At 40.9% G+C, this 12,518-nt stretch overlaps 1 protein-coding gene across 3 annotated transcripts; it reads left to right on the forward strand.

Moving 5' to 3' along the window:
• The first annotated feature begins 315 nt into the window (after nucleotides 1-315).
• On the forward strand, nucleotides 316-11,730 carry rbpms2a (RNA binding protein, mRNA processing factor 2a). Of its 3 annotated transcripts, none has more exons than XM_061739193.1 (8): nucleotides 328-1,000; nucleotides 2,639-2,716; nucleotides 3,958-3,996; nucleotides 4,180-4,242; nucleotides 5,189-5,339; nucleotides 6,149-6,312; nucleotides 8,791-8,863; nucleotides 10,677-11,730. In XM_061739193.1, the coding sequence occupies exons 1-7, from the start codon at nucleotides 743-745 to the stop codon at nucleotides 8,854-8,856; spliced, it is 819 nt and encodes a 272-aa protein (XP_061595177.1). In that variant the 5' UTR covers nucleotides 328-742; the 3' UTR covers nucleotides 8,857-8,863; nucleotides 10,677-11,730. The 3 variants fall into 3 exon arrangements, with proteins under 3 accessions (XP_061595192.1, XP_061595177.1, XP_061595185.1); XM_061739201.1 differs by having other exon boundaries at nucleotides 335-1,000; nucleotides 6,149-6,297; XM_061739208.1 differs by lacking the exon at nucleotides 8,791-8,863 and having other exon boundaries at nucleotides 316-1,000; nucleotides 6,149-6,297.
• Nucleotides 11,731-12,518: the final 788 nt, after the last annotated feature.

Here is a 12,518-nt window from a genome sequence, read left to right on the forward strand (position 1 = left end):
TGTTGTAGGTAAATCTAGGCATATTCATTTCCTCACACACAAAAACTAATTATGGTATGGCTAAATTGTCTCAGAATTTTAAAGTTGAGACAGAAGACAGTGATCAGATTTAATGACAGACACTGTTCAAAAAACTGGTGGATACGAGCCTATACAGTCCCGAATTATCTGAAATCCAGCCTTATAGTCACGGGTGCCGTTTAAATACAGTCTGTAAACAGCCATGGAGGAGTGTTCATTTATTAAAAGCCGACGTAAAAATGTTGAAAAATTAAACCAGCATCGAGCCTGGACCGTGAGACGGAGCCGAGGGCCCTGCGCTCCGCTTCCATTGGCTGCGCGGCCGCGGCGGAGGAGCCGCGTCCCGGCCAGGCCAACAGCTGAGGACGATCTGCAGCTTAATTAGGGCTCACAGCAGACTCCAACATAATTAATGACCTAATTGAAAAGTGGGAGGAGGGTGAGCGGAGTGGGCGTGCGGGGGAACGCACGGGCGGCCGGAGAGAGAGGGAGAGAGAGACCGGGCCAATAGGAGAAAGTTTACTAGTTGTCGCTCGGCGCTCCCACAGCTGAGGGCATTGATGTGAGCGCAGAGGCTTCCAGGGTTTACGCGCACCTCTTTTCCCCCCCATTTTCTCACCCTCACACACGGAGCACCGATACACCTTCTCACCTTTAGTTTTAGCGCGTGTATTGTGTTTTTCTTTTCTTTCCTTTTTTCCTCCTTTTTTCTTTTTTATGAATGATTCTCTCTCGTAAAACTTGTACGCATTTATCTTCTCCGGATAGCTCGTCCGCACGTCCTCACCTCGGCACATCTTCTTCTCTCCTCAAGTACAAACGCCACCAAGACTTTCACTGTAGCTTCAGACGCACGTGGGGGAAATATCACTCGACGAGGAAAAACTTGATCATTTGCGCAGCGGCGGCCGAAACGAGCGTCACCATGAGCCTGAAAGCGGACGCGGAGCCGAACAACAACGTCTCCATCGAGGAGGAGGTGAGTGGCAAGTCCTTCACTCTCACCCTGTCCTGTTCTTGCGTGTATATTTTATTATTATTTTGGATGAAGCCTGCTTATTCGGACTGTGTAAGTTGGGTTTTAACACTCTATATGAATCCATTGAAACATTAAGTGGACAAACTAAAAGAGAAATCTGGCCATTTTGCCACATCTTGTAAACTCTCCACTTGAAAAGTTGGCCTTTTTTTTGTTTTGTTTTTTGTGTCAGTTTTTTTTCTTTTTAATCTACTTTTGTATTCCTGGAGGCTGCAGAAATCTCCCTATTTTATATTTATATATTTCCACCAATATCATAGTCAGTCCTAAATTTCCAGCGTCTCTACAATATTATTTTTGAAACTTGGTAGTTTTTATATAATGAGACAAGTTGGGTTTTTTTTTTTTTTGCAGGTCTAAAATTATTGTTAAAATTAGGAGGACTTGACTAGTAATTTTATTGAATTACTTTCCAGATAGTAGGATTTTGCAGCTGCCCCACCTGTTAGTGTCCAGCTACATTTCCTTTTAATGGCTCCTTATGGCGAAGCGGTGAAGGAAGCACTGGGCCTTTTGTTGGTCCTCTTGTTTCCATTGTCTTATGACAAAGCCTTGTCTGGCCACTTGACTTTGCCTAATTTGTTAATCTCCCACTGCCTTCTTCCTTTTTCCTTGAACGTAAAAAGACCACAAATTTAAGAAAGGAGAATGAGGGGGAAAAAAAATCTCGTCATGTGTGCTAAATTTAAATCCTACAAATCTGCTTATAAAAATGCATCTTGTTTTTTTTTTTTTTTTAGTTTTGTTTTTTTAGATGCAACTGCAACCTGTCAGTGTGCGCTTGCAGTGTCAGAATGGCTTAGTCTATGACAAACCTGGGGATAAATTAAAACATCTCCACTGAGTGTCCAGCTGGGAAGGCTTTCAGTTGTTGTATATATTGACTTGCGACTGGTTGGAGTTGCTGCTGTGCAGCACCTGAAAAATGCCGGAGGGCCGCCAGGGTTGAGGCCGGGGGTCAGAGGAAGGAAATGGTCTCACGCTGTTCTCTGTTGTACAGTGTTGTTCCTCTGGCAGCTCCATTGTGGTCGGGGCCTCCCCACCGGCTGGGAAGCAATGGGCCTTGCACCACACCGTTTATTCTCCCCGCCACACTGGGCTACAGAGTCTAAACGTCCAAACAAGGTGGTTCTGCGGGTCTTTGGCGTTATCCAGAAGATGTTTGGTTCATGGTATTCCGGAAAGGTTTTTTTTTTTTTTTTTTTTTTTAAGAAAAAGCTAGGTTTCACAAATTTATAATCAACATTTTTTTTTTAAGTGTTAAGTTGGTTTAACACACTTGCCCATTGAATTTTGGATCTAAAAGGGTAATTTGAGGAGTATGAGGACTTACAAAAGAGAAATGAGTAGGGATTCTTTTTTTCCCTATACCTGTTTACAAGGGTCCAATTTATTTAAATAGGTCTTCAAGTTTTTGTAAGGAATAATTATTTTTAGTTGACCTGAAAAGCCTGTAAGATCCCCATTGACTTTCTTTTTTGTGCAAACTTTATGATGTGGATTTATAATGCAACATATATCTGTGAAGCACGTAGAGATGTTAACACCATGGCCAAACTGTTTCGGTTTTGTTTGCAGGTACGAACACTGTTTGTCAGTGGACTACCGGTTGATATCAAACCCCGGGAACTTTACCTGCTGTTCAGACCTTTTAAGGTAAGTTACAGCACATCATTTTTAAGGGTGTCTTAGAACTGATGACAAATGGTAAAAAAAAATGATTGATGCTCCTCTTAAACAAACAAAAAAAAGTGAAATGAAAGTGTTTCTAAAAGGATGTTTTCTGACTCGGGTAGACCTTCACTCTAGTTAATATGTTGAGGAAGCAGACCTGAATTTCTGTTATCTAATTTTAAACAAGATTCATAAGCCAGTGTTGAAACTGTATTTAATACTTAGCATGGAAAGATCTTGGTCGTTAGTTAGATTGATCCTCAGTTAATGGAAGTCCGCATATTTGCATATGGAAATGAGGCCACATCATTGTTCATCCATTGCTGTTTTCTTGCTTGGACTCAAGTTCCATAAACAGCCCTCCCACCCTTGTCCTAACTAACCAAAGTGGAAGTGGTATCCCTCGCACATGGATGCTCTTGTGGAATGTGTAAATGAGTAGCTGTTGCAGTTGGAGTACCAATCCTCTCCATGACCCAGCTCACCCACCGTGTTGGGAAATTTTTATTTCTTCTTCTAACATTTGTACATTGTGAAACCACTGAAGCGATAAGTCAGACGTAACTGGATTTGTCGTAACTTGTTTTCCTGTTTCCACAGTAGGCAAACACAGCCCAGTCTGTAAATGGTGCTTAGCTGATTCACTGAAACTTAGTTGTCCACATCAAATGAAACTCCTTGTTCTGTTGAATTGTGGAGGAAAGTATTTTAAATACTGACTGTATTCGACCTTTTCCTAGTAGAGGATTTCTAGAAGAAATTAATCATGAATTAAAAATATCAGTTTTCATGGCTATAAATCAGGGTAGATTGCATCTTTCATTTGTGTGATCAGGTGAAATTCCCTTGTGTTTTAACTCATGCTGTTTTCCTTGGGCTTTTAGTGCTGTTTAATCTTGTTTCTTAATTCAGAAAGTAATACTGAGACTAGAGAAATGCATATTTGATGTGTGCTCGACCGATTAAACAGGATGTATGTTTTGCTTTATGGATAAAACCGACAGTCTTCTGAAGTCAAATCACCGAAGGCTGCACTTGTTAGACATGCTTGAGTATTTTGCCAATTTTTAAAGTGCATCATGATCAGAAAAATCTGAGATGTTACCTCAGAGCTCGATTGAAGGTGCACACAAGCAGATTTCTCTTCTTATAGTGAGGCGTTCATGCCTGACTTGCTTCATGTGATTCCAGGGTGGATAATTGGCTATCTTTCTTCCCCACAGGGTTATGAAGGGTCACTGATTAAGTTAACATCAAAGCAGGTGAGATGCTTTCCATTTGTTTAAAGGTGTATTAAATAATTTCTAGACAGATGCTGTCGATCCTGCAAGGGTTTTTTTTGTTATTGTTGGGCTCTGGGTTTTTCCTGTATTGAGTAAGTCTTTCACTAATTGAGATTTTTGATTGTCGATCAAAATGAATTTTCTTCCCTTTTTGTTTTCCAGCCTGTCGGGTTTGTAACCTTTGACAGTCGCTCTGGAGCTGAAGCTGCAAAAAATGCACTAAATGTAAGCATAGACTTTGGCTGCCTTTTTTTTTTTATTTGTAATTCTTTTACAGAATCCCCTCGTCATTTTTCAAATCTTTTAAATGTTAGATTTGTTAACCTTTTATTAAGACCCACAAATGATTGGAATTTCTTTTAAATCATAAATCATTACCCATTTTGTCTCTTACAATTCAATGGCAGGGCCATTTTTGGAAAGAGGCCAGAATCCTGTAGCCTTACGGTAGTTTACTTTGACCTTGATACACATCCTTCTTAGTCTGATTATAGCTTTTCTTCATTTTTGCATATCACGCTTTACTGTAAAACTTGTTCTATAGCCACATGTGTAGTGTTATTGGACACATCTGCAGTAGTATAACCTTTTTTATTTTGTCACCCAGTAGCCCACGTTGGCAGTATCTAACACTTCTCTCTCATAGCCTATAGCCTTCCTTATGAGCATCACCTCTTAGACAACACCAGCAGTCACAAACAAACACACACACACACAAAAATACTACTCACCTGCATGTGGGCACAACGCTTACGGCACAAGAACACAAGCAGGGTTAAACCACCTAAAAGAAACGGAACTCTGTCTCGTCACTGGCCCTTTTCCTCGCCTCCTCCTCCTCCTGGCCCTTGCAAAGGGTGAAGTCGTCCTCCAGTCGCCCGTGCTCTTGATCTTTGGCCATGAGAGGGAAGAGATGTGTGCATGTTGTTGAAATACTTCAGAAGTGTATTCTTCAGCCTTCCCTACATTAGGTCAGTGACTGCAGTCAGGTGGGCTGGTGCTTTTAGCCATCCCACTGGTGTTAAGTCCAAGGGCAGCTGGAAGGATACTTCTTGAGTATTGAGGCACAGCTTTAGGAAAGAGGGCCACGTGGGACTATTGAGCTAAAGCCCCTCAAACTCTGCTTGCCTCCCTTAAAATATGTCCCCCTGCTCCTCATCTCTCCTCCCAGGGTATCCGTTTTGACCCCGAAAGCCCTCAGACCCTGCGCTTAGAGTTTGCTAAAGCCAACACGAAGATGGCAAAGAGTAAGCTGATGGCCACACCGAACCCCACAAATATCCACCCTGCTCTAGGAGCACACTTCATTGCACGGGACCCATGTAAGTTGTACGGCTGCACCACTCTAGGCTCTCATCCACTCTCACCTCAGCAATGCCAGTGCTCAATGACCCCAGTTACCCATTTATTTTTTTTTAATCTTCAGATGTTGTGGTAATAATGGGCAAGCTGTTTAAAGAGGGTTTCTAACAGTTGAGGACTAACTCACCTCCACATGCATGCATCATCTTGACTCTTTACATGGCCGCTTTGCTTCTGTCAGCTGGGAAATTTCACTTGTGTAGGATTTGGTCAGCAGTGGTGCCTTAGCCGTCTTTGCCTGATCATCAGCTTGTTGCATTAGGTCTGGACTGGCAGTTGTCGACAGTAATTATCTTCCTTGAGACTAGATTTAGCCTTTTTTAATTTTTTTTAATTCACTTGTGTGGTGTAGCAGAGAACCCTAGAAGGGGATTGCTGTAAATGGCTTGGATTTATGCTTTAAGGGATCTTTGTGAAACTTAAAGGGTAACCTTATGTATGTTTGGACAGTTAAAATGAACATTTTAACACTGTCACAATTAGATGGTTTTGACAGGTTAGTCCCTTCTGTTTTTAAAACTGGATTTTGAAGCCTCAGTTTAGCGTATTAATGTACAGTTGACATATATGCAATGGAAAAAGGGGAGGAAAAGATGAGGCTTAATTTTCCCTTCAATTGGAAGCAAACTTCATCACAGCTCTGTAGTAAATCTAAAACTGGATACAAAGGTATGAAATGTTTTGGGCATTTTTCCACTCAGTTGAGCCTCTGTTTACATGATGTACTGGATAGAAGAGGTCTGTCATCTTGTCTCCTGTACTTCTCCAGATGATCTGACTGGGGCAGCACTGATCCCAGCTTCACCGGATGCCTGGACTCCTTACCCTCTGTACACCACGGAGCTGACCCCAGGCCTCCCTCACGCAGCCTTCACCTACCCGGCGGCTGCTGCCGCTGCTGCAGCCCTCCACGCCCAGGTGAGGGACCAACCGGTGTGTTATCTATTTTTATTTCTTTTTAGCGTCTATCAATTAAGACATGGAGCCTTTAGACTGAAAGATGAATGCCTACCCTTAAGCATGCTGTAGATCATGAATGTCTATTAATGCATGTCCATCACAGCAACAAAAAAAAAAAAAAATTGTGTGTAAAGATTAATGTGCGGTCTCGTAATGTAACTGAAGTTCTGAATTAAAGGTGAAGTACTGTTTACTCAAGGGTCAGAGGTCTGAAGTGAATTGTCTGGATGCGTTTCTGAACTCTATCAAGTTTGCCTTATCAGTTTGCCCCAGTCTTCATGCACCGCCTGGTCAAGAGGTGTCACGCTTTAGCAATGATTATGCCATGCCTTTCCTGTGTTAACATTGATGTCACAGCATAATCGCCCTTCAGAGAAGCATACATCTTTTAAGAAGATATTGTGTTGATGGTTGGATGATCAGTCTTCTCCAGCACATCTCAAAGATTTTCAGTGGGTCAAAGTCTCGACTCTAGCGGTCAATCCATGTGCACCGTCTCATTCTCCCTGAACCTCTGATAACTTGAGTCCTATGAATCATGGCTTTGTCGTTTTTGGGAAATGCCCATACGATCAGACAAGTAAATCCAGTTATCACTGATCAGTGCTCCCTAACTTGGACCTGATCAACTAAAGCAACCCCAAATCATGATACTACCCCCTGAATGCAGGATAAGCACTGGGCAAGACAGATTACACTTAATCTGATTTCCCCATCACTCTTGGTTTTAAGCCTCCTAGCAAAGTGGACTCTAGCTACCCAGTTACCTTGCTGATAAATAGTTTTCTTAGTTACACACCTTTTTAGGCAACTTGCACTATTATGATTAAACATCTTGTGTGGAAATGCCCTTACTGTCACCCAGAATCCGATTTTGCCATACATGTCCTTGATCTCGGGCCATTCAATATTTTTCGGACTCGTTTCTTCCTAGAAAATAATGGTTCACCACCATCCTTAAAAGGTTTTAATCATGCATTGGGCCATACTTAACCCAGTTTTAGCAAATTCAGCAGTGATGTTTCCTTGATGCATACCAATCGTTTCACCCTTCTAAACTGATATTTTTTCCAGTGTTTTCAAATATGGTTAAGGAATGAGAAGCTGCTCTCGGCATCAGTAAGGGTGAAATGACTTGTTGCCAGATGAAACACATTAATCATTGGAGTACTTTTCCATTGGGTAGCCCTTATCTATTTGCTTAGTTAAATCCAGGTGTTTTTTTTTTAGGTGGACAGTGTTTGAACCTGAGAGCTGTGGATGCTAAAAGCATGACTTATGCTCTTAACAATCTGCTGATGTCAGAGTACAAGTTAAGATTTTCCATTTAAAATCTGTTTCTTGATGGAGATCAGCAATAAAATGCCATGCACTTAAGTTCTGTTTGTCTTTGAACATAAGTGCAGAGATTTCTTTTATTATAATGGACCTTTCAGTTTTTTTGCCCTACACCATGAAATTAAGTTTGTATTTACCAAATATTTTTATTGGCGCTTTGTCAATGCTTTTCTCAAGTCAATTTTCAAAACACTTTTCCAATTTTGCCTGGCATGAAAATAAATCAAAACAGTTTTAATTGGGTTGGTACTTGCGTAAGAAAAATGGGTGCAAACTGTTTAAGCCGACTGTCGTTGAAATAGTACAGCAACGGTGTAGGTCCCTACAAGGGAGAGGGCAGGACTTTAGGTAACAATAGCAATGGAAAATATTTCTCTTGTAAGGTCATTTAAAGTTCATTGTCAGCTAACTTCCTCCTGCAAAGTAAAGGCACAGGGGAGTGTTGCCCTGCGAGGAAGGCAGTTACCACATAGGCTGTTTTCCTTGACACAAGAGGCTGTGGAATGTGAGGCATTTTCTTGGAGAAATTGTCAGACCTGATGGCCATCTCTGGAGGTGCCAACTTGCTGTCCACCTTACTGCTGGAACATAAGCTGACCGAGTAGCCCCCATAAAGGGGCGCTTTTAATCACATTCTGATGAAAGATCTCTAAATGCACTTTCCCCAACTCTCTACCTAGTTGGTCTGTGACATGGAAAGCGTAGAAGTCTCTAGGCATCTCTGAACGATTAACGACGCATGTTTAGCCATTTGTCTGCAGTTCCAGCTTTTGTCGGTGACTGGAAAGCAGAGGCCTCATTTTGCCACAGGGTTTACTCGACTGTATGGAAAGGTACAGGCATGTCGGCTCTCACCCTGTGAAAATGTTTAACACATCAAGAGGCTCAGCTCCACATTTCCATGCCTGTTCATTAATTGAGGACAATTGTCCTCGCTGAGCAGCGAGGTGACCCATATTCCCATGGCTTCGGTGACCAGGGCTTAAAGGAGCAGTCCTCCTCAACCCGCCCGGAAAAGCAAATGCCAGAATGTTCATGGATGAAATCTGTATAAATGAAGCTCTGAAGCCTAGTTTTGGTCTGGTGAACATGACTGTGTTTGTGTTTCTTTAGATGCGCTGGTACCCTTCTCCCTCTGATACTTCCCAGCCTGGATGGAAGTCCCGGCAGTTTTGTTAGATATTTAGTGAGTAACCTTTGCTTAGTGTTCTAGCTTTGCCAAACCCCACTCTGTATTTTTTTCTAACCTGATGTGATGCAAACTGAAAGCCACATAGTAACACAAACCTTAACTCAAAACTGCTTAATATAAAGCTGATTTGGTGTTTGAACAACAGGCCTGGAAAGTTTTTAACTCTCTGGAAGAACAAACTTTTTCTTTTCATCCAATGTGTCTTTGAAAAATAAGGGGCTATAAATATGACACTTACTACAATGGCTGCTTACTGATTTACACAATATTAATTTATATATCATGTGGCACACAATACCCATTTGGATGTTATCAACAGTGCTTGAATTAGAGAAATTTGGCGTAAATGTTTACCCAGCAGACCTTGATCATTTCACGGCCTTAAACTTGGGGGAAATTTGGCAGTATGTAGTCCATTTAAAATGTGTATCTGGTTATTTTTAATCTTAGTCCTACTATTAGGTAGTTTTAACCCAGATTATACAGCCAGAAGTTAACAGAAGCCAAAATGCAGAAGCAGTTTTGTGGAAAAACTGAGTCTATCCTTTGTTTATAAATTAAGAATGTAAAACAGCCTGGTACTGATTTATTCATCAGGTGCGACTGCTTGAAAATGTAAGTTTCTAAAGTTTGCTGATCTGGTGTTTTTTGAATACAGTTTAAGGTGGAAATAGTTTGGAAATGGCCTCAACGCTTCCCTGATTGGACAGCAATGGTTGCTGCTTTGAGATCATTGCCAAAAATCAGTCTACAGTCACCATTTACATAGTTTCGTTGAGCTATGGTCACGTCTCAGCCAGGACGTTTAATTGAAATCCTTTTTGTCCCAAATATACGTGCATGTGAATTAATTACTGATCAAAGTATGTTAGGAGGCAGTGCCTGAGTTCAACCTCTTAGTCTTGCTTTTCTTTATTAAACCACATCAAAATGGGCAAGTGGTTGGTTTAGCTGGTGGTGAGCTGGATAGACTTGCACTGTTCATTTCGTAAGTCCTGTACACTTGGGGTTGGATGTGTGGTGTATTTTTATTTTTTCAGACTTTAACAGACCACGATGGTGGGGCTTTGACCTTATACACAGGTCTGGGTTTTTTTTTTTCTTAATTTCATGCTCACACTCAAACACAATGGTGGAGGGGTCATGATTTGGACTTCTTTTGCAGCCAGGACCAGACACCTTGGACGAAGTTTCTGCATAACAGAATACTCACAAGCCTCACCTCACTTTACGCAGTAAATTCCCACATAGATCTGAGACCGATGGCATGATTACTGCCAAGGGTGGCTGTAAAAGCTGTTGAAGCTTGGACCTTACTTGGGTTTTCCACACTCACTATTTTGGTTTTGTAAAACATTTTATTTTTTATTTTTTTTTGTGGTGAAATGTCAAGATTGTTTTTGGTCCCTTAGACAAGTAAAAATGATGCATGAAAATGATTAAATCTCACTTAATTTTGACAGGCTGCGTTCAAGTATTTATAACTGGGAAAAGGTGTCTCAATCTCCTGCAGCAGCATATTTTAGTTGCATACGGTTTAGACCCGTATGCTCTCAGGACAGGCTTCTGTAAATGTTTAATGCATCAAATCTTATATGCCACTGAAAATGGTCAACAAATGCACAATCTGGCCTTTAAACCTAGATCCCTGTTTAAAAGATGTACAAGTTGGTGGAAAAAACAAACACCAATACATTGTCATACTGTGCTAACAAGAATAGTGACACCAGGCTGACCCCCCCCCCCCCCTTTTTTTTTTTTTAAGATTTGCTTGTGCGTTTAGACTAACTCCTTGTTCTCTTTTCAGGTTTCTGGAAACCACACCTTTGTCCAGCTGAAGTGAGGTTTGCCAAGCTCTTCGTTTTATTTAATCAGGTTTATTTAATGAACAAAAACAGTATTTATATCTTCTCCCAACTGTCTTATTTTTGGGGGTGGGGGAGTCAGAGTTGAAACCATCTCGCTGTTGACAATCTGAGCTTATCCTTGGCAACTATTGTGGTACCATTAGCACTTCAATAAAAAAAAACCTCATGCAAAACTAATTTGAATGCCATGAATCACAACTGCTGAGGAAAACTGACTCATTGAGTTACTGTTAAGCTAGTCCTCCCTCGAGTTACTGCTGCTCCTGGGAGGTTTAGAAGTCTTTGCATGTTCAAGTCTTTTTTGGCATGAATTTAGCACAGAGATTTCTGTGGATCCTAATTTTCTTAGTGTTTTGTGTTGGCTTTTGGCCTAGGCAGTGAAATGTTGTGTTTTTGGTTGGTTGTTTGTTTTTTTTTGTTTTCGTTTCCGTGGAACCTTGGTCTTGCCTCTGTGAAAGTTAGGCTGTTGTGTAAATGGCTTATCTCGCATGGACCTTGTGAATGCATCCCTATGTTCAGACAGTCCCAGGCCTCCTGACCATATCAGTGCTGTTGTCATTTGAGCAAAGTACATATTTTTGTACTTCTTGCGTAATGTATATTTATGCATTTTTGTGCAACAAAAAAAACTTAAGTTGGATGTTTAGTCGTTTTGGTGTTTATTTTTGATCCTATAATCCTGTTGAAGTAGTTTTAAAGAAAAAGTGCAATTTGTTTAAAGAGGAAGTGGATGCCTGTCAAAGTATTCAGAATATGGCTTGCGCCATTCTGCTAAAATGAGATTGCTGTAAAAACGATCTTTTCAGAATGTGAAACTGGACTACAAACATCAAGGTTGCTTTTTTTGTGGGGGGCATTTTGAAATGGGAGGCAGGATCGGATTGATGGAGGAATTTAGTTTGTGGTTTAGAACATGTTTGTCTTTGTATCTGCTGTGCATAAGATGTTAAAAAAAATAATAATCCCATCTTATGAATAAAAGAAGTGAATGCATCCCTCTGTTGGTCATCTGTCATTATTGCAGCAGTACATCAGCAGGCGATCGATGTTGAATGCTCAGTCTGTATGTTAACTCAAAATATTAAAATCTGGGCATCAGATGCTGGCATCAATAATTCATACCAACTTATTTGTAATGCACCACTGCATTAGTGTCTCTATACATGAAGGGTGGCGATGACCTCTACACTCTGCCCTCCCTGAGATGGTAAGATGCTCTGCTCAACCAACTGTAACGCATCCTCCAGGGACTCTTAAGTGACTGTAACCAGATGCCTAAATGAAGTGGTGCTGGTAGTCGACTCCAAACCTTTGACCAAACTATACCAGGTCTTACCCCTTGTCTTACCAGGATGATACTGTGTAAGTCAAGTGATGCAATGCCAGTCGCTGCTTCAGAGTTGGCACCGCTGTGAAATTTAAATGCATCAAGAATGGGCTGTTTGCCCTTCATGGGAAACCGGGTCATTTAACATCACTTTCTCACAATATTTGGATTGACATGAAATCAATACAAAGCGTGAAGATGAGGATGCTAGGGATTTGCAGGCAGTATTTTCTGTTCCATTTGTACTTGCAGTTACAAGCTTTGTTGCATTCATATAAAACATATTTCACTGTCCTGTGAAGAGGGTTTATATCTGAATTGTCTCAAGAAATTCAAATAAAGTATTTTTTCACCCTTACCAGGCTGCAGTGATTAGAATTTTAATAGTATATTCCCCATTGTGAAGAAATCGTCAAGACTTCCACAAAATGGGTTCACATTTTTTGAATAATCA

Source organism: Cololabis saira, chromosome 2 (genome assembly GCF_033807715.1).
Source record: "Cololabis saira isolate AMF1-May2022 chromosome 2, fColSai1.1, whole genome shotgun sequence".
Lineage (NCBI taxonomy): Eukaryota > Metazoa > Chordata > Actinopteri > Beloniformes > Belonidae > Cololabis > Cololabis saira.

Excerpts from the sequence above, each read along its gene's own strand:
- rbpms2a (XM_061739193.1), top strand. The coding sequence starts at position 743 with ATGATTCTCTCTCGTAAAACTTGTACGCATTTATCTTCTCCGGATAGC. Across the intron at positions 1,001-2,638 it reads ACGTCTCCATCGAGGAGGAG|GTACGAACACTGTTTGTCAG; the intron begins GTGAGTGGCAAG and ends TTTTGTTTGCAG. Across the intron at positions 5,340-6,148 it reads CTTCATTGCACGGGACCCAT|ATGATCTGACTGGGGCAGCA; the intron begins GTAAGTTGTACG and ends GTACTTCTCCAG.